The 20,571-nt window shown below is 36.1% G+C and overlaps 1 protein-coding gene across 7 annotated transcripts in view; it reads right to left on the bottom strand.

The window, feature by feature from the left end:
- Positions 1-375: 375 nt before the first annotated feature.
- The window catches only part of MOV10L1 (Mov10 like RNA helicase 1), a 28,821-nt gene continuing 8,625 nt past the window's right edge, over positions 376-20,571 (bottom strand). For 2 of the 7 annotated variants that reach the window (XM_068189792.1, XM_068189797.1), the window contains 21 exons: positions 19,819-20,045; positions 19,490-19,685; positions 18,081-18,275; positions 16,553-16,667; positions 15,248-15,425; positions 14,569-14,639; positions 14,112-14,203; positions 13,320-13,378; positions 12,652-12,767; positions 11,464-11,560; positions 10,227-10,405; positions 9,566-9,712; positions 8,723-8,844; positions 7,827-7,926; positions 7,265-7,429; positions 5,655-5,828; positions 4,747-4,896; positions 3,044-3,151; positions 2,226-2,363; positions 1,365-1,456; positions 376-869 (listed from right to left, as the gene is read on the bottom strand). In XM_068189792.1, coding sequence (XP_068045893.1) covers positions 860-869; positions 1,365-1,456; positions 2,226-2,363; positions 3,044-3,151; positions 4,747-4,896; positions 5,655-5,828; positions 7,265-7,429; positions 7,827-7,926; positions 8,723-8,844; positions 9,566-9,712; positions 10,227-10,405; positions 11,464-11,560; positions 12,652-12,767; positions 13,320-13,378; positions 14,112-14,203; positions 14,569-14,639; positions 15,248-15,425; positions 16,553-16,667; positions 18,081-18,275; positions 19,490-19,685; positions 19,819-20,045 — 2,731 coding nt within the window. In that variant the 3' untranslated portion in view covers positions 376-859. Of the gene's footprint in view, positions 870-1,358; positions 1,457-2,225; positions 2,364-3,043; positions 3,152-3,962; positions 4,133-4,746; positions 4,897-5,654; positions 6,941-7,264; positions 7,430-7,826; positions 7,927-8,722; positions 8,845-9,565; positions 9,713-10,226; positions 10,406-11,463; positions 11,561-12,651; positions 12,768-13,319; positions 13,379-14,111; positions 14,204-14,568; positions 14,640-15,247; positions 15,426-16,552; positions 16,668-18,080; positions 18,276-19,489; positions 19,686-19,818; positions 20,046-20,571 lie in introns of those variants that run through there. The other 5 variants (XM_068189793.1, XM_068189795.1, XM_068189794.1 and 2 more) reach the window with 5 other exon arrangements.

Genomic DNA, 20,571 nt, shown 5'->3' with positions numbered 1-20,571 from the left:
AAGCTACTCCTGAAGTGCTGTGTAGCAAGACTTAATCACCAAGAAGTGGACAAGGAAGACAGAAAAATACTGTTTAATGGGAAAGCACAGTGCCAAATTAAGACAAGAGCAGAAATACCACTAACCTATCATTTTGTTTTAATTTTGCCAAAATAAAATACAGTAGTATATTCTATAGCACATTTACAGGAAGGCAAAACAGAGTTTTAATTTTCTTTTTTTTTATCCCACCACTTAAGATACTGCTCTGACACACACCACAGCAGATGTCTGAACTACAGTGGAAACCAAAACACCCGGTGTGATCTCAGCTGTATATACAAAGGCCTTAAAAACTGGAAGTAGAGTTTTGGCTTAAGATACACTCAGTATCAGTTGAGTGGAGATATTTAATGTATCATTCTAGTTCACATCATACATATATTACTGTAATGCTCCCACAACAATGACATACATTTATGTTCTTGGGACAGTCCAGTTTTAGGTGGTACTACACAAGTCTGAGAAAACTGAGAAGCTGAAGCAATTGTAAAATATGGAAAAGCTGACATAGGAGTCCTTCAATACTTTTCTCCTGAAGGCTGGAGGATTCAAGCATACTGTTCTTTGCAGAGGCACAGTAATACACATTTTAAACAGAAAAGCTAATAATATACACTATTAATTTCAACTGTTTCCCTTCTTTAAAAAAAAAAAAAAAAATTGTTCGCAGACACTTCTGTCCATTTCAGAACATGTGCCGCTCCCTGAGGACAAAAAGTGCTTGATCTGCTCAGGACTGAATTTCTCATAAGTGTTTTTAGTTTCAAAACAGATGAATACCAAACTCTTGAATGCATCTTGAATACAAAAAAAAAAACTAGTCACACCTGTCAATTAAAAGGAGTAACATAAGTATCTTGCTTACCTTTCCCATAATCAACAGCTTTGATTAAAAAAATAGTATAATCTAGTATATAATACCCATTGAATACTGTATTTATTACATGTTATCAGAAGGAACATATTTAAATCAAATTTCAAGCACTTTGTTTTTAACTATAGTGAAATCATCTTAAATACTTCTGCTGTACCTTCCACCTTAATGTTCATCAAATATGCCATTATCATTTGGGGATACATAAGATACCAAAGTCAACAACTGCTCTTATTTAATAATTAATGCTCAGACTCTCTTATGGGGTGGGAGAAAACAGGGTTACACTACCTCATCATGTTTACATAACGTTTACTTAGGAAAGCAAAATCCAATCCTACTATGATAACAGGTTGTTGTACTATCAATCTTTCAAATTATACTAGCTCTAAAAATGCTGTAAATGGATCGATATCTGGCAAGGTGAAAGTGAAGACCAGACACTTACTTCTGCAGGCGTTCCAGCTCTGCGGGCAGGTCACAACCTATATAAACTCTGTTCATTAAACTGTATTCTAACAGTGCACAAAAACAGGGATCCTACAAGAGAAAATGAATAGGTAACTGTACTTGTGGTGCCCTGTGAAGTGAATTTTCAAACAAATTAACATTGCGCATAAATGTAAGAGATTTAATAGGACCTCTTCCAGAAACAGCACTCTACAAATGGTGCAGGTATGGTGAAACATGTGAGGAAGGTACCTATAGTTGCTCCCAATAACATGTAGTTACATGTTAGGTGTGGGGGAACTAAATTCTCATTCAGACCATTTCTGGAATACTGTTTTCCTTGTTGTTCGTGAAGTCGGACATAAAATGAGATATTAAGACACGCTCGACTTATTCCTGTGGAAGGACCATGCATAAGCCCAAAAGGAGTCCTCCTCCCTGGCACTCGTCGCATTAATTGGCAACAGTCACTTCTGCCACCCTCCATTTAAAGTGATGCAACTACATTTTCTGAAGAACCTAATTGTGTGAGGTTATTCAGAACATGCTTACTGGACTTGCAGGCAGCTGGAAAACTTTAGAGGAGGTCAGAGCCTCCATGCTGGAGACAAAAAGGAGTTAGGAGTCTGTACGCGCAGGGCACAATTTCCCTTGCGCTTGGAAATCTACTGTGTGTGTGCCTGAACTGTCCGTTTGTGCAGGAACCCACGGAGATCAGATATTCCCAAATGCAGACTGAGGACAATGTACAAGTTCCTAACATATTCTGATGCTTCCTAACATCAGATTAACCACAAAAATCATTCAGTTGTTGTGGCAAATAACATACACGATTCAAAGATATAAACTCAAAACTTACTTTCACAAGAATGTGAGGATTTCCCACAACAATCAGCAAAGCTTTTGCTCTAGTAATTGCAACATTAAATCTCTTTGGGTTACAGAGAAAGCCCAAAGAGTGTTTTTCATCATCAATTACGACTTTCTGAGATCGCACCTGAAATTAATTAAGGATCGCTTTAGAAATAAAATGATGAGAACACAACATACCAGAGTTTAACATACTATTTCCTGCAACAATCCACTCAGTTGAATGACAATTCACAATGTGTCCTTCAGTATGCCTTCTTCAATAGCCTCATTACTGCGCTTTGTCTTAGCATTGGAAAAACAGCCAAAAGAAGTAGAGTGCTAAAACTATGACTCATTAGTTTTTCACCCATACTTCATCCATATTTGAACCTATCTTTGAAAAAAAGAAAATTTTCATGACCTAAATAACAAGTTCTTACAAATAGGAGTGTAGTACATACCTAGAACTACTTTAAGGGAGACCTGGATTGAAAAGATATGGTATGACATGGAACAGAGAAAGTAAGCACAGTACCATTGCCCTCAGGAAAAAAAAAAGTGAGAAAATCATGGACTCTTCCTCCAAGCTGCAAATGTGAAGTACTACTACCATAATTTAAATAGAAGGCAACTGATTTTTAAGAATCCAGATTTTAAAGAGAAGAGTAACTTTACAATATTCAACTTAATAAGCTCTGCTTTCAAATATTGTGACAGACTGACAAAAAATAGAGCTTCTAAATTTTTTTAAAGGCTTGTATTAAAAATGAAACACAGAATTAGACACATAAAAATGCTCAATAGAACCACAGTAGATTTACGCACTGTTGATAAGATGATAACCATGTACTCCTGCCCTTGAAACTCTTCTACTGTGCCAACCTTTATGTCTTCCAAATCAATACTTCTGAGAAGAAACCTAATTTTTTCCACCTATCAAAAAAAAAAAAAAAAAGGCAGTTGAGGGAATTTAGTGATACATTTGAGAGTGGACCGCTTTAAAACCAAAACCATACCACATACACCAAGCTTGGCCATCATTCACTAGTAAGATTTTCAAATAAAATAGTAACTTTTCCTACAAGAACGTATCACAGCTAATACACAACTTAGGTAAAGGAGTACTCTACCATAAATTAAACAGAAGGCAGGAGATTTTTAGTAGTCCAGATTTTAAAGAGAAGAATAACTCAGATCATTAAACCCTTTTTTCCTGATGTGCATCATATCTAAAACCATGCATACAATAGATCCAAGGACAAGCAGCTTCCATTAGCCCTTGAAGAAGACTACAAAGATTCCACCTTTGCTTGCCAGGTGCATCACGCAGAGTGAAAGGCAGAAGTGAGATATGATCTTAAGTATCCACCAAAAGAGAAAGAGAACACGGAGTCTCAGGCACCAGGATCCTGGTACATACGGGATTACTGTACTGCCATCTGCTAAAAGTTGCTCAGAGATTATAACTGAAATGCTCCAAAAGATTTAAGAAGAAATCCTGCCTGACTAAGCTGAAGATTACAGTCAAAGACTACTTTCTAATCTGTGTTTACAATACAAAGTGAATTTGTTAATGTGGACATTACTGTCATATGCCTTGTATTATAAGCAGACGAAAGACAAAATCACATTAAATCATGTGAAATCATTGTTTATAGGGTGAAAGAAATTCAGTCACATCAGTAGTATGAATACATATTTGAAAAAACAAGTAATAACTGTAAACACAGGCAGGTGCATGCACCTGACTAGCTGGGATGATAAAAGCAAAGCTTTAATTTGCAAGTGAGATTTCTTCACAAGGGCTTGGTCTTTTTCATACACCTCAGTATTTTCCCCAAGCCACATGTGCAAGGTTATGAATTCTGAGATGTGAAAAGCAAGAAGAATTACGTGCACTGTCCAAAATCTCCTCTGCAAGTAAAAGGGGATTAAGTTTCATTTAAAAATGAAAGTAAACATCATATACTTAACACACCTGGATATAAATACATTTAATAATAAAGCACAGCATTTGAAATTAATGTTCAACATTCTCTAGAGGTTTAAAGAGCATTACAAACTTCAAGTCTGACTATAGGACAGCTAAGAAGTCACAGTAATTTTTTCCTCTAGTCTCTTCAAGACCACAACAAGGTGTCACCCCATCTACTTCACAATAATTCCCTTTTGTTCCAGTCTTCAGTGCAGAGAGAGACAGAACCAGACTGGTGTTCCAGCTGTTGGATAATGAATTCTTGACTTGCACTCATTACTTCCAATTGAAAAATCTACTTGTTTCCAAATTGGTCTCCTTAATTGCTTGATTTTTAAAACTGAAAAAACAGTAGAATGACATTATTGCTGTCTTTTAGATTTCAATGGCAGCATCATAATAATTGGTAATACACTGGGTATCAGGATACACTATGGTGGAATTTTAAGATACGTTCCCCTGCTTTAACAAACCACAGCCACCATATAAATACATGAGATGAAATACAGCAGCTTTGAAGCTCTGAAGACATCAGACCTGTTAAACATTATACCTGTTTACGGTATGGTGCAATCACTCCAATATCTGTCACTGGGACTGCAGAGTATTCACTTCTAGTCAGTTGGCAACAGTACATCATTACTTGAACTGCTTCAGCTGGATTAAACCGCGAAGGACTGTGACCTTCACGTGTTTCACTGCCCTGTATTGGGGGAAAGCAAATGAGATGATGGTGATCAGGTGCCGAAATGACTACATATTTATTAATGCATTATTCTTATACCTCCTGAATGCAAAAAAAATGATGGAATAGTATATATAATTTCTCTTCCTCTCCATACACCTTTTCTAGAGAAAAAGTATCACCTCACATTTTATATTTTTTAATACATTTATAAATATAATTGATATAACAATAGTATTTTAGGTATGCAACAAGAGTTATATCTCAACTCAGAATAACATATGTTAATAAGCTGGTATCTTGCTTTTTTCAAGGTGGAAGTGTTCTAAACCAAACCTCTCCAAGCAGCAGATATTACTTCTTACTAACTTCTTGGAAGACTAAAGAAATTTTTTTTCCCAAGGTACTACTTTTTCCACTGCCAAGTTAAGCTCTAACAGTCCTTTAGTTTTAGAGGCTTGTATCCATTTAATGTAGGAAACTCTCATCAAAAGCTATCTAGAGCAGCTGATGGTAACTCCAGTCTGGTCATCTGCTATGAATTTAAACTTCTATGAAAATGTCTCCACAGTACACTTCAAGAGGCAGCTGCTCAAGTTCATAGCAAATATTTGACTTCAGAATTTGTTTTTAAAACCAAATGGTCAGGAATTCACATTTCCTGTGAAAGGCAGTTTAACCTTTTTTCATATCCTTTCTAGAATTTATTCTAAAAAAAATCAGCAAACTGCTAGCAAGCCTATACAGTTAGTTCACTGTATGAACATTTTACATACCCTTATTCCATGAAAAATTAATGGAAATCCCTTCCTAGGCAATTTCTCCCAATTCAAGAAAGAAGTCACTACTGAGGTATCTGCACAAACTTCTAGTTCCTTATGATAGAACAATTTAGATGGCAAGGCAAGCAATGCAGAATGTGACCTGTAGTTCTTTGTGAGTTTAGTGATCTGCAAAGACAAAATCCAAAATCTGTAACTGAAACAGGTAATTATTCATCAGACTTCTCAGAACACAGTTACTACCTTACCATCTGTTAGCATTTAGTGTTTCTAAGGCTGCCAAAGAACTGTATTCAAGGCAAAAACTGCAGTTGTGGTCTTCTTTAAGTAAGAAGTACACCAGAGCAGTTTTTTGAAGGACCATCTCCCTCCTCTCCAAAGGAGAAACAAAGAGAATTGAATGTACATGATAGACGAATGGGTCGTTCCCCAGTTTCTTGAAACATTTGATGTATAGACACATTCTCCTTTTTTAAGAGTCAGATTACTTCCATGGAGCTTCAATGGATATAATGTCTTCTTTTGAAGAAGTCTTGACAGGCAAACAGGGAGCATCAGAACAGCTGACAGAAGCTGGTCTTAAAACATTTAAAAGATATTTTTCTTTAAATGAAAGAATAATCTTAAGGAAACATTCCAGAAAGTAATAACCAGCTCAAAAAAAACCCAGTCCAGTAAAAAGGATAACACAGGATATTCCAGTCAAAATGTATCCTTAAAGCCCTCCCATTTCCTGATCTCTCACTCTGCCAATTCTCCTTAAGCACTATATAAGGAACACAAGGACCAGAGTTTGCGCTAACAGATTTTAGGAGGAAGTGTGACAGGTTTTTCAGCAGGCTTAACCTGACCTAAAGCCTAGGTCCAAATACCCTCACTTTCACCCTTAAATCTGCCATAGATTTCCTCCCTTCTCTACTTCCATGGTCATCTAGTCATCTTTTGCTCTCAGTTTAGTCCTTCAGAGTATGTTACCATGAGAATAGGAAGGCATCTTAGGAAGCTTAACATCAGCCCTATGTTTTGGATTTAAACAGTAATTGAAAGCAGCTCAAACATCTGTACTTGTTTAAATACTATGCTACCTCTGCCACTTAACATAGATTTTAGGTACTTGCCCATACAGCAATCTAGGGAAAATATCCTTCAAAGGAAGACATGATAAAGAAATAAGAACAATTTCTCTTATACCCTATGAGAATGATGTTTGCAAAATTAATCTTCAACGAAGAGACTCGGTTTGTCTTTTTATGTTAAAAGCAGAAATTGTACTTTTTCATCTGTGGAAAATGAATTTATGGTAAACCATAACTTCATGTGAAGATGAAAGGGAATTTTAAGCTATTATTTACAACTGTGCTTTGTGCACCACATTTGACTTATGATACTTAAGTATAGAGGATTCCTTCAAAGAAAAGTTTTAACATGCTGGAGGACTCAGCATCTTTACTACTCAAACTACATATGCAAACTGATCAAGCTTTTCTAGCAAATTCATGTTCAAGCTAGACTTATCACTAAGCATCAGAGAGCAAAATGGTGGTAAGAAACCACAACTTCTTTTTTGACTGAGCTGAAAAAGGTTGATGGAAAGTTTAACTCACCAACAAAGGATTGTATGCTCCACAGGCACCAAAAGCATCCTCATCTCTCAGATATAGCTCTCTTGATGACAGTCTTTCTAGCAAGGACATACTTAATCCAAAAGACTCTGCAAGTTTAGATTTTATTACTGGCCCTAACTGCTTCGGATCTCCAACGAGAATTATCTGTACATGAAATTTAAAAACATACATCTTAGATTAAAACAACTGTTATTGAAATGTCATTTTATAATGACATACATAAGAATTCAGACATCAATTCATATCAAATATTCTGCTTTCCGTCAAACACTTGTTTGCAAAGGACAGAAGTATATTGTTGTCTTAAACAGAACGCATCTTTTATTTTGATATCTCCCACACAGACCCAGTAATCCCAATATAGACTTGTTCTAGATGAAAAGAAACTTGTTTAAGTGCTGAGAATTTATATTATGCATGAATAATCGCTATTACAAAATTCATCATCAGAAAATGGCTGCTTTCATTCTACATAATCCACAAAATATGAAAACAATAAACAAGCATTTTCCCTTTCAGTAAATGATGTTAAGAGAACTACCTGTCCATCAGCTTCTGAAATCAACCCAATAGGAATCAGACTCTCCGGTTCACTTGCTTGACCCGCCTCATCCAGAATCACATGAGTGAAATGCCCAAGCCTATAATTAAATAACATTAACCTAAAACGGGGCTGTTTTCAGATTAGTTCATTCTGCCACCCTGTGGTTGACCTCAGCAACTGTGTTAACATCCCCGTCAAGTGTGCCAGGCAACCCCATAGACACAGAGCAAAGATGGGTATTCCCAGAAGGAAATATAGAAAAAACAATCCCCTAACTTTCATTTTTCATCTTTGATTTCACTTACATACTCTGCTATACACAACCTTTAATTAAAGCATTGTACCAATGTTAGGATACTTAGAAAAGCTTCCCTTATTGTCAGTTTCCTTAAGATATTGAATAAAAACAATGCACTTGGTGTAGCAAAGACAATCCCCAAGCTTTGTTTCTGCCAAACAATTCGAGATAGTAAGGCTTTAGACTGTCCTTTTCTGAAGTTAAAATCCAAGTCAAAGACAACCTTGGTTAAAAGAACTTGATAGTTGTTTACAGTTAATAAAGGTGACTTGATAAAAACCAAATACATTTTTAGTCTGGCAATAATTTTGAGCCAAAGTGATTGTCAAGAGCAATGTAATAATTCCCACTGGTGGCAGAGGAGACATTATTGTTTCAAAAATCTTAAATATTACTCAAGATAATTCTTAAATTTACCATGGAGAAAGTTTCTGCTTAAACATTACTAAAACCAAGTGCTTTTCTCTCTTACACAATACAGGTGCATACAATAAACTATTAAAACAGCCCAAGTTACAGGTCAGACAGTCTGTAAAAGCTCTGGGGTTTGTGTCATCCAGCCACCTCAGTGATACTCCTGTCTATGGTACCGTACCGTGTATCTGTTTGATAAAACAATCCTGCACTGCTGCATGTTGTAATTACAATCCTGGACCACAATGCCTTCTGAATATCATCACCATCTTTGCAGTAAGGTTTCACCATGTCATCAATTTGCTGCAGAAACAAAAAGGTAAAACAACTTGACAGCCTAAAACAGAACTTTTAAATTTGAATAGAAAAGCTCTCTGAAAACTATTTTAAAAGCTGAGCAAAATACATAGACTAACACTCATTCATACACCACAATGAATTAATTAGTTTGCCTAAGCAAAATAGTACATATGCAAGATATGCTTTATTGTAAGGATCAAAATGGAACATTTGGATATTTTATATGCTCATCTATATATACACACATATGTATGTGCATATATACATATACACACACACATATATATACAAATGTATATATCTCTATACATACACACATGTGTATAAATAAATATACATATGTATAAATATATACATATATATGAAATGAACCCACAAGGCGTGTCCCGCATAGAGATGAAAATGCTACTTGCTTATTTTCTGTGTAAGCAGTCTTAACCTGGATTGATAACAAAAAAACCCAATGAAATCAAAAATCCCCACCAATGTCTATTTGCTGTTTGTAGAGTTACGCACAGCAAGAAAAAGGTGAAGATCCTATGCTCATACAATCAAATTAAGGATTATGATCAACTTTCCAGTTACTCTTCTAGAAAAGCTGAAGCAATGAAATACCAATGCAAACCTAAGCAGCCCCATAGCCACTGAGAGTTAAAATACTAAATCAGTATTGTAAGGTAAAAAAATATTAAAACGGAAGTCTTAAGTGGCAGGTAATATTTACCTCTGCTGACCTGAAGGCAGCATTAACTCGAACCATAGTTCCTGGTTTTAAGAGATTGCTTTGATGCAGCCGCAAGCAAATCAGATCTGTTGCAGCATTTGATGGTGCACATACCAAAATCCGACTGTCTGGGAGAGTAAAATGTATCTACATTAAAGAAGACAGATATTAAAAGAAGAAAAAAGGTTATTTAAGAAGCAGTGATACTGCAAACGTTCCCGTTTTATTTTACCAAATACAGAACCCAGAAGAGTTTTTCACACATGTGATATCCATTCATTCTTTTGCAGTTCAGTAACACTCCTGCCGACAATCATGACTAAGTAGTCTTGAACGGAGTGTACCCACAACAGAGTAAATTCATGATTAACATTTTAATGTATACCTGTGCTTCATGAATACATTATGCACTACTGGAATCACAAGGCAGACACTGTTCACTGAAGTTTTAAAGATAAAAAGGCTTGAAAATAAGCTATTCAGAATTCTGTTAAATCCATATGAAGATTGATTTCCCTCCTTTTATGGAGCTATATAAAATTATTTTAAAAAGAGTATTTTGAAAATTCCTTTGGAAAAAATATAATGGTACTTACAGAAATACTATAAATGTTCCAACATGGAAAAGACTAGAGATGACTGATTTGTTATTTACTACTACCTGTAAAATAGCTTCAATTACTGTTACTGTTTTTCCAGTTCCTGGTGGTCCAAAGAGAAGATAAGGTGTTGGGCGACATTCACCACTCAGTATCCTTTTCACTGCCAGTTTCTGTTGCACATTCAGCACAGGATTGAAAAATTCACCATCTCTCTGTTTAAGTGCCACAGTTTCACCAACTATAATCAAGACAAGCATATCTCAGAACCTCATATATATTTTTAATATATGCACATTAAAGCAATTCCAATTCACAATATGCTTCTGCACATTTTTTGTTTTCCTTTTGTGGTAACAACCAATGAATTTCTCAAAAATTCTATTTTCATTGAATACCAAGTAGAAAATAAGCCATTAATATTTCAAAAGTGTGCTGGCTCTTTATTGAAAGGCAGAAAAGAACCATGATTACATAATCAAACAATCCATAAAAACTCTATTCAGTCATTTTAGAATCAAGTTCACTTACTTGTCCTAGAACAGCAAAACTTGAGAAACTTCCAGTAACTGGCACTTTGGGAATGGTACCAGTACTACATGATCAGGCCTCTGCTACAACTGCTGGATTTTTTTTCTTAATCCTGTCTGAATTAGTCTAGCTTTAGCTTTCCACAATATAATCTTATTAACCCTTGGACATAAGTGCATTCTAGGTAATTTCTCAGCAATTTTTTAACATACTTTTGATAAAAAATGACATGACATGATCACTCTCCTCTTAGGCATATTGCTATAATGATATTTGAAGTCACAATTTCCAAAAAAAGCACAGGAATAATCTGGGATATTTGAAAAAGTTTTAGCACGTTAAGCAAAGCTTTCCCAAAGATGAGAGACAGTATCCCAATAACAAATTTGATGATCAAAAAGTTTTGAATAAATGACTGAGAAATAATTATTCATTACAAAATAAAGTATCATATGCTTGCTCCCTCTTCCCCCTAAGTGTTCAAGGCCAGCCTGGATGAACTCTGGGCAACCTGGTCTAGTGGAAGGTGTTCCTGACCGTGCAGAGGGGTTGGACATGGATGATCTTTAAGGTCCTTTCCAACCCAAACCATTCTAGATTCTGCAAATTAGAGATGCTTAAGTAATGCACCAGAAGCCTCCATAGAAACTTCCTGCTAGTATTCCTAGAATTTCTCTTTAAAGGCAAAGCACAAGGACATCTTAAAGGTATCTTATTTAGCCCTGATTTACTGATGTGATACTTATTATTTAAGCACAGAAAATATACCAAGTTGGCTTGTTTGCAGAGTTACTCTCATCACCTCTGTTATATTCACTTCCCTTGATGTCATACCTTTTGCCTGTTTGTTCTGCTTTTTTTTGACCTGAAAAGAGCAAGGGAAGATAAATGCATTTATAACCTTAAGAAGACAGGTAACTATCTTCCCTGATACTTTTCAAGTTGCTAAGCTTTAATTTTTTTCCCATTAAATATAATATCTACCATTAAGACAGAAAGGTAAGAGTAGTAGAAGAAGGTGGCAGGAATTTCCATGTTAAGTTTAAGATTTCTAATACTTTGGCTCTGTTAACATTAAAAATTTATTTCAAAAATACTCTGCAGGCTCACATGAGGATTTTGAAACCATGACTACATAACTTGTTTGCTTCCACAAAAGCAAACAGTCAAATTCCACTACAAAAGATACATGCATCTTCTTGGCGGACATGTCCCTTCAGATTGTAGCACAGGAGAAAAAAGCTTGTAGGTAATGTGGTGTTGGCAAGGTTCTGGACATCATGCCTCTATCATATTAAAAATACTGATTTCAAACCAGATCGATTGATTACTCCTTGTTGTAAAGCACAAACTGCAGGTGAAATAATTAGGGAATTAGGAAAAAATCTTGAGTACAAACGTGGTGAAGCACAGATTATGCAGACACTGAAAACTCCAGACAAAAATTAAGAAATGCTGCCACATGCCCCCAAACTGACTTGATTTAGTATTGGTGACAGACTTGCTTCAAAAAGGAAAGCGAATTAGGCATCCTCCAGAAGTCCTTTCTACATTTTATTAATATATAATAAGTGGCAGTTAAGCCTGGGTAAATCTACTCAGAACAGGATGATTATCTTCTATCACAAAATTATTTCCTGCCACGTTGACTGGACTTACATATCTACTCAACAGTAGCTATGAAAAGCAGTCTAAGGCAAATCTGACAATTTCCATCACAATCACACACTTTTTTAATATGCACTTTCCATTTTTAAGCTTTTTAGTATCAGCTGTCATAAAATCCCCTATCTCCAGGCAGCAAACAAAAACTTCTGTCATTAGAATGCAGCAGAATACAACTTTGATTCTTTAATACTCCATTATGCAACTCCCTTCTGGAAATAGCTGTACACTAAGTATCTGGTACCAATCTGAATGAAGGAACATTTTAAGGAACATTTACAGAATAGATACCTTACTTTCCTGCTGTGAAGGTTGTTTAAGGCCATCATCAACAGCACAATAATCTGTAGTATTCTGGGTCTTGATAGCTTGTGGTGATTGTAACACAAGCCTTTCTGGAAATAACACTAAATTTAGCAGAGAAAAAGAAAGTAAAGAAGTTTCAAAGTCACACAAACACTTTTCATCTTTCACTGATTAATGTTACTGTTGATACATCAGCTAAGTCTGAGCTGCCAAAATTGGTTTATGAGAACTAAGGTGGTAAAGATGTGAAGTTCACATGCATTGTTCAACTCAATCAAGGAACAGGAAATCAGTGTTTTTTAATAAATTCTGAGGTAGCACAAAGCAGTGCAATTTCACTGGCTATTATTATAGCAGTATGTATGATTCCTACATTTCTTGTTGGCTCTAACAATTCACAGTTTACTTCCTCTCCTCCTGCCTGTGATGGCCAAGAGATGAAATAATTTTGACAAAACCTTCTATACATTCAGCACTGTTTTTTCTTCTTAAAAACCAAACCAAAACAAAAAGCCCCTAACACATGGAAAACTCCTGTAAGAACAAATTACAATGCATTCTTTCCAGTATGCCCTGACATGAAAGCAATAAAACCCACAAGACTCGGCACAAAGAAACTCCTTTAGTCAGATTAATAGTCAAATGAAATGTACCTTTTTCACCCAGGTAGAGAGCTTGCTGAATGGCCAACTGGCATCGCCTGCTAGGAATACTGGAACCAGAATACAGATTTTGTAACTAAAGCAAAAGCTTACATTTCCATATACTATGACAGCACACTCCTATGAGTTATCTGGTACTTTTTACTATGCATTAAAAAAAAAAGGTTTTACATAAAAATGCATATTTTTAAAAAAAAAAGAATCTACTGAGAAATATGCTGCAGAAGTATAAACAGCTTTGCTATGAATAATATCAACACACATATTCTCTAGCTTTTCAGTGATACAAAGAGGGCTTGGTGTTCAACACTTTCAAGGAACTTCTTTGCAAGGCTGAATTTACATAGAAGATTATGTAACTCCAAACAGATAACAACATCCCATGAATAAAACAAAAGTATAGAAGAATGAGAGATTATCACCAGATATTTTTACTTCCTGCATAGTCTTGCAGCCATACTGGTAGATTAAAAAAAAACCCAACAAAACAAGAACAACCAAAACCCTAAGAAAAATACCCCCAAACACCCCACCCCATTCCTCCCCATTTTAATGTCTGGCATTGGTGTGGCTATCTAGAAACAATTAAGATAACTCTCTGAACACTTTTAACCATGAATATGGTGGCAAAGGTGTGTTGAGGAAAAGAAGTGAAAAAACTGGCAAGATCTTAATTATGCCTTTCTCTGTGTCCACCAAAATAAACAGCTGATGGTCATATTTTAAAAGTCACTCTACTAGAGGAATCATTAAACATAACTTTCTGGAAGCTTATAAAAACACCTGCAATGAACAAATTCCACATCCATGGGCTCCAAGTTGTAAGCACGTTCAAAGTCAGCATTAATCTTAAGAGTAACATCTTCCTCACATATCTGTTACAAAGATAAAAAAAAGTCAGGATACTAACGAAGATTTAGTACTTTAAACATAAAGAAGCGCTTTTGAAAGCACTTAGCCTCCACAAACTTCAAAAAGTAATTCTAGATTTACTTAGTAACAACACATTACATATCTAGATTATGTTAACAGTGCTTTCAGAGCAGGCAAAGATTATAATTTCAAAAGAATAGGGAAGCCAGAGTTGTCAAAAATACAAAATCCCCATTCAAAATATAGATAAAATAAACCCACCTTATCAGAAGTTAGGTTAAAATAGTCTGTAACTCCAGGAATTGCAAGCTTCCCTTAGAAAACCTGTGGACCACAGTTTTTTCAAAAGGAGAAACATTTTGCTTACCTCAGCAACATAGGCAATGTACTCTATTATATGATCTGAGTAGACTTGACTTTTCAGTATCACCTTATCGCCTAATTGTAAACAAAGTTAAAATGCAAAATACTGTTACAAGGAATAGTAACATTTTCACTGCAGCATGTAATTCTCTTCCTCATATTTAAACTAGGAATTTGGAAGAGGCTAACTTCAGCAAAGTTGCTGTATCCATCAGTGCTGTTTTGAAACACCGTATGAGTTGTATATTATAAAAGGCATCTAGTATTGATGCCATCAGACAACACCTCTTGAAAACTCTATCTTGTATATTACTGGAAATTCTGAATTTAATTGTAGCTGCTTTCCCAGCTTTTTTGCTACACTTACTGCATTTAAAGCTGTTACTAAATTCCACAGTTTATTTTTGCTGAAAGCCCCACTGATTATTGTAAAAGAAAAATCCTGAAGTACTGAAACATCTGTAAGAACCGACACATGCAATGCTGCTTCAGATAACAGCCAGTCTAAGACTGAAACACTAACTTAGTGTCCTTGTGTCCCCTGTGTAGTAGCCTAAATGAGTAACTTTGTGCTCAAATACCTGAAAGACTTTTTTCAAACACATAAATAAACAATATAGTCTGCACTGTAGTGAAAATATAGATCAACATGCCATTTGACTTTATCTTACGTTCATTTCTACCTGGAATCAGGCGAGGTCTGCCCTCTTCTACTCCTGGCACTTCCAGCACTAACAAGTTCCCATTCCTTTTTAACGTAACCCCACTCATGTAATAATCTTTTAAATCCATTTCTGCTTGGATTTCTTCAAGCCATAAAAGAGTAGAAAAGTTTGCTTTATAATTATCTAGATTAAGACGCTGAAAAAAACCAAACCAGTATAAATTATTGTCTACTAAGATATAGAACCTGCTATTGCTAACATTAAACAAAACACTTCTTGAGACAGATTGCACAGCAATTGGGTTGGCAAATAAGATACCTAAAGACATGCATTCGTACACTAGATAATATTTTAAACCTCCTTAATAGCCAAAGTGAGATTAGTATAGTCCTGGAGCTCAAATACAATAGCCCCTTAGCTAAGGAGTTAACCAAGTCTCTTCCTACTACAGCAGCAGTTTCACTATCTGAATAGTGAGATTCTCCAACAGTACCAACTTCTACCTAAGGTTAGGGTTAGGGTGTGGTTAAAAAAGGTAACCATTAATGGCAGGCCTTCAGTGTAAAATTATTATAAACTCTACAGAGCTTTTTGAGAGAGGATGTCCAACCTACTAGCTTAATGCTGTGATCTCAAGTTTAATGTGAGATGTTTAGTCAGCAGACAATATAGCCTTTAACATTTTAAAAAAGTGTCAGTCCCAGTTTATAAGTATTTAAAATTTACCAAAAAATTGTGTTGCAGCCATGTTCTACAAGAAATCAGAGCAAAGTTTTGGAGAAGGAACCTCTGCAATATTCTTGCTAAGACTTTATAGCTTTTTTGGGGGTGTTTTATATGTATTCTGAAACTGCTATACTTGTGGGAAGAATGTGAACAAGCTTTAGTGAATTAAATATGAAGATATTTACAAAAACTTTTGAACAACCAGAAAAGAATCCTCTATTATTGCAGTAATTTAAGAGATTGTGATTTTCTATGAAATAACTTTTCTGACACCTAAAAAAAACCCTTCCAGTGATGCCTAAAAAGTGAGAATACAGAAAAATCTTTGTTCAGCTTCTGTGATGTCCACCCCCAATATACTTCAACTCTCTTTTCAGATTTTCCCATTTATGCTTTTGTGGATTTGTAAGCTTGGATTCTGTAACATACCGAAACCCATGGAAGTTATGGAATCCAAAATGAAGTGTAAGTCTACCTGACAAGTGTTATGTCATCTTCTCTTACACTAAGGACTATCCATTCTTCCTAAGTTAAGGGTGCTTGAACAAAAACACAGTATAAAAAAAAAATTTTTATATAAAACCTACATTTACATACCTCTGCTAGGAGGGGCTGAAAGTTCAGTATGTCTAAATGCTGTTCCACACATTTTCTTAACTCATCTGGTATGGTATAATGTGGGAGAAAGTTTGAACACCACCTTCTCTTATTTCTAAAATGAAAATGTACAACATAACATTTAGCTTATTTAAGTAATGCATGTAAAAAAACAGCTGATTAACATGCCACATCACCAAGACTATAAACCCAAAACACATACACACACACAACAGACTAATGACTCCTTCAAAGAGACAACTGAGAAGTTTGCTATAGTGGCATAAAAGGTAAGAGATCTTACAAAGATGCTCCTTGACACTGTAGGGAAAAAAAATAATGTGGCCAAATCTCAATTGAAGGTGAAGCTGTCCAGTACTGTGGGGGACAACAAAAAGGTTTTAAAAATATGCCAATAGCTAAAAGCACTGCAGAAACAACATTGGCCCATTACAGGATGAGGATGGTCACCTCACACACAGAGACACAGACAAGGCAGAGATGTTTAACGCTTTCTTTGCCTCTGTCTTCAACATCGATGAGGGGCTACGGGAGTGCCAGTGCCCTTAGCTGGAGAGTAATGACTGAGAATGATAAACTCTAAGCTCAACCTGAACTTCTGCAGGATTTGCTGCTCCTGCTGGATTGCTATAAGTCTATGGGACCTGATGGTATTAATCTGAATACTCAAAGGACTGGCTGATGTCATCACAAGACAGTAAAGCTTTTGATACTGTCTCTCAGAGGATCCTTCAGGACAAAATATCCAGCCTGGAGCTGGATAAATACATCTTGCGATGGGCGAGCAACTTGCTCACAGGTTGAACACAAAGGGTTACAGTGAAGGGGGATGACATTTGACTGGTGACCTGTCCCTAGTGGGGTTTCACAGGGCTCCATCTTAGGGATAGTTTTCTTCACCATCCCCTCAAATGACTTCGAAGCCAGATTTGAAGGTATACTGAGTAAGTTTGATGATGATACTAAATTGGGAGGAGCTGAGGACTCCCTCAGATGCAGAGAGGTGCTGAAGAGAGATGTACACAAATTAGAAAGATGGACAACCACCAACTAAAGTTGAGCGAAAGATGGGAGACAGTCAGATGTAGACATTAAAGTTGTGAAAACAATTAAGAAGCTTATTATCTCAGAAAACTATTTTCAGTTTCCCATTTTTTTTCTTAATAACACAATTGTTACTAAGTAGATAACTAAGGAACAGTGTTTTATCTTATTACCACACTAGACATTAGAGATTCTGTTTGAAAAATCAACAAAGAAATTAAGCAGTTAATTAGTAAAACCTCTTCTATCAGAAATGTCCACAATCATCTTGTTTACTATATATATAGTAAACATTTATATATGTTTTATATATATATATATATATATATATATATATATATATAAAAGCATGTACAGATTCTCCCAGTTTCACATTTTCTTTCTCAGCATTACAGAACAGATATAGCAATACCAAATAGAGCAGTGTTAGGTAAGTATTATTTTATGCTCTAAGTGACAGTACCTTTTGTGTTTGGGGGCAGCCACTGTTGTCTTCTTTGGCTGAGAATCTGGAATAATTTTAGTCTTTCTTGGAGAATAAGGTTGTACAGGTGCTATAAGTAATTCTTCTTCATTTGTTACAGTGGCCTCAACATAGCGGCCAACAGTAAAGTCAGAAAAGCCAAGCAACAGGAGCTCTTTACTGTGTCCATGAATCCTTCAAATAAACAGAAGTTATCTTCTTAAAACCAACATGGTCACACTTCATTTTCCCCAGCCATGAGATAGATTCTTATTTCAGTTAAATATGAGAATTGCTAATTTAGGGTAATTCCTCACACTCCCCACCTTGAGTTCAATCACAAATGATTAAAAAACTCACCCAAGCCACGCACCCACCCAATCAAAAATCCCAACCCAAAGCCACAGCAAAACTCTCAACCCCACAATTTCATCAAAACCTTGGGTAAAATGCAAAATCCCTCCATTCAACATACTAGGGTACAGAATTAATACTTCTGTTATGAGGAACATCTTGGAATTACTGCTACTGCAAAAGAAGAGCCAAACAGGTCCATCAGAGGAACCTGAAGCAAATCCCTTCACGGTCTGCAGTAACTGCTTTGCAGCACCTTGCGAAAGGCTACTCAGAACTGAACCCTAACTGTAAACACATGAATGGAGAAAGTAGGAAAAATCCCCTCATTCTGGAAAACATACTTTATACATGCAAGTGTTGCTTGGGGAGTGACAGATGGGAAAAAAACAGGAGGGAAAGGTTTGTTCAGTCTGGTTTCCAAGAAACTTAAGCACTGTTGCAATGCAATTCTCTAACTACATGGTCCAACACTGCTACCAAGTGCCTGAAACAAATGCATTCCAGAAAACTTTCCCCTTCTCATATTGTCCCACCAGTGAGGAGTCCAGGGGTGCACAAGGAGTTGGAAGGGGTCACAGCCAGGACAGCTGACACCAACTGCCCCAAGGGATAGTCCACATAATAGGACATCATGCTCAGTACATAAAGCTGGGGGAAGGAAGAAGGGAGGACATTCTGAGTGATGGCATTTGTCTTCCCAAGTCACCATCATGTGTGATGGAGCCCTGCTGTCCTGGGGACGGCTGAATACCTCTCTGCCCATAGGAAGTGAATTAATTTCTTGTTTTACTTGATTCTGTTAGTGGCTTTTGCTTTACCTTTTCAACTGTCTTTATATCAACCTATGAGTTTTCTCACTTTTACTCTTCCCATTGTCCCCACTGTCCCACTGGAAGGAGTGAGCGAGCAGCTGAACAGGGATTATTTGCCAGCTGGGGTTAAAGCACAACATGCCAAGAAGAGAACTATGCCCAGAATAACAGAACTGTTAAGTCTATTTTCATTACTTCTGGCCATTGTATTGGTTAGAAATAATGGAAAGAAATACTTACACAGCTGTGCATATAATCACTATGAATATTTTTTCACCTGGTGGTATCACAATTTCTGGAGTAATAGTGCTGTGCTTAGCTGGTTGCTCCACATGGTCTTTTTGCTCACTTTCTCCATTTTGCATATTTTCATCTTTCACCAAGGAATTGTTTTCCTTCGTCCTTGATAAATTTGTATCTTGAAAATTAATTCCTTCTGTAGTAAATGTACAACAATAAACCTTGTTATCACAATTTCTATTGCTAACATAGGCAAGTCTTCTCAAACAAACCTAGTGGTCTTCTGAGGAGCTAACATTCAGCATTCAAATGTTTTCATTACACTGTACCTGGAATGACTCCATTCTTCATAATGGATGTATGGTTCAATGACTCACATGTTGATCCTCCACTGTTGCTAAAGGAATTAACTGCAGCTTTTGAGAGGTTTTCTTGATTTATTGGAAAAGATGGACTGTTCTCACAGTTTTCAGGAATCTCAACACTGAATTGCTTGTCTTTCACCCATCCAGCTAATCTGCAGCTGATTAAGGATTGTGGAATGCTCCCTTTATTCCTAGAAGTAGTTATGTGATTAGTTACATAATTAAGTGCATGGTGAATGTTCTTGAGAAGTTTATTTCTACCTGAAGTCAAATAGAATTGTCTGCAGCAGGTTAGTTCCCCTTATTTCATAACTGCTCTCAGAAAGAAATTGCACTGCTGCTTCTAACTAATGAGGACAAGAACCTCTGCTTTATGTTAATATTTCTAGGTCACATCAACTACATATAAAAATACCATGTATAATATAAACCAATGGGAGCTTAAAGTTCAGAACTGGGTAACCAACTCTTAGGAAAGAATATAGAATAACAAATAATGAGTATGCAGATGTGTCTTCATTTAAGCATTTATGCACAGATGTGAAATAAAAATACACAAAAAAGCCCAACAAAAAAGATACACAAAAAAGCCCAACCAACTCCTAGAAAACCCCCACCACCAAAAGAAAACCCTCCTAAGGATACACCAACGTAGTTCTTCAGAATCCAAATTTACAAAAATAAAATCAGAAAAAAAAAATTCTGGTCTGCTTTTAA

This window comes from Anomalospiza imberbis, chromosome 5 (assembly GCF_031753505.1).
Source record: "Anomalospiza imberbis isolate Cuckoo-Finch-1a 21T00152 chromosome 5, ASM3175350v1, whole genome shotgun sequence".
NCBI classification, from domain to species: domain Eukaryota; kingdom Metazoa; phylum Chordata; class Aves; order Passeriformes; family Viduidae; genus Anomalospiza; species Anomalospiza imberbis.
The sequence above is the reverse complement of the archived record's forward strand: the minus strand, read 5'-3'. Positions and strand labels throughout refer to the sequence as shown.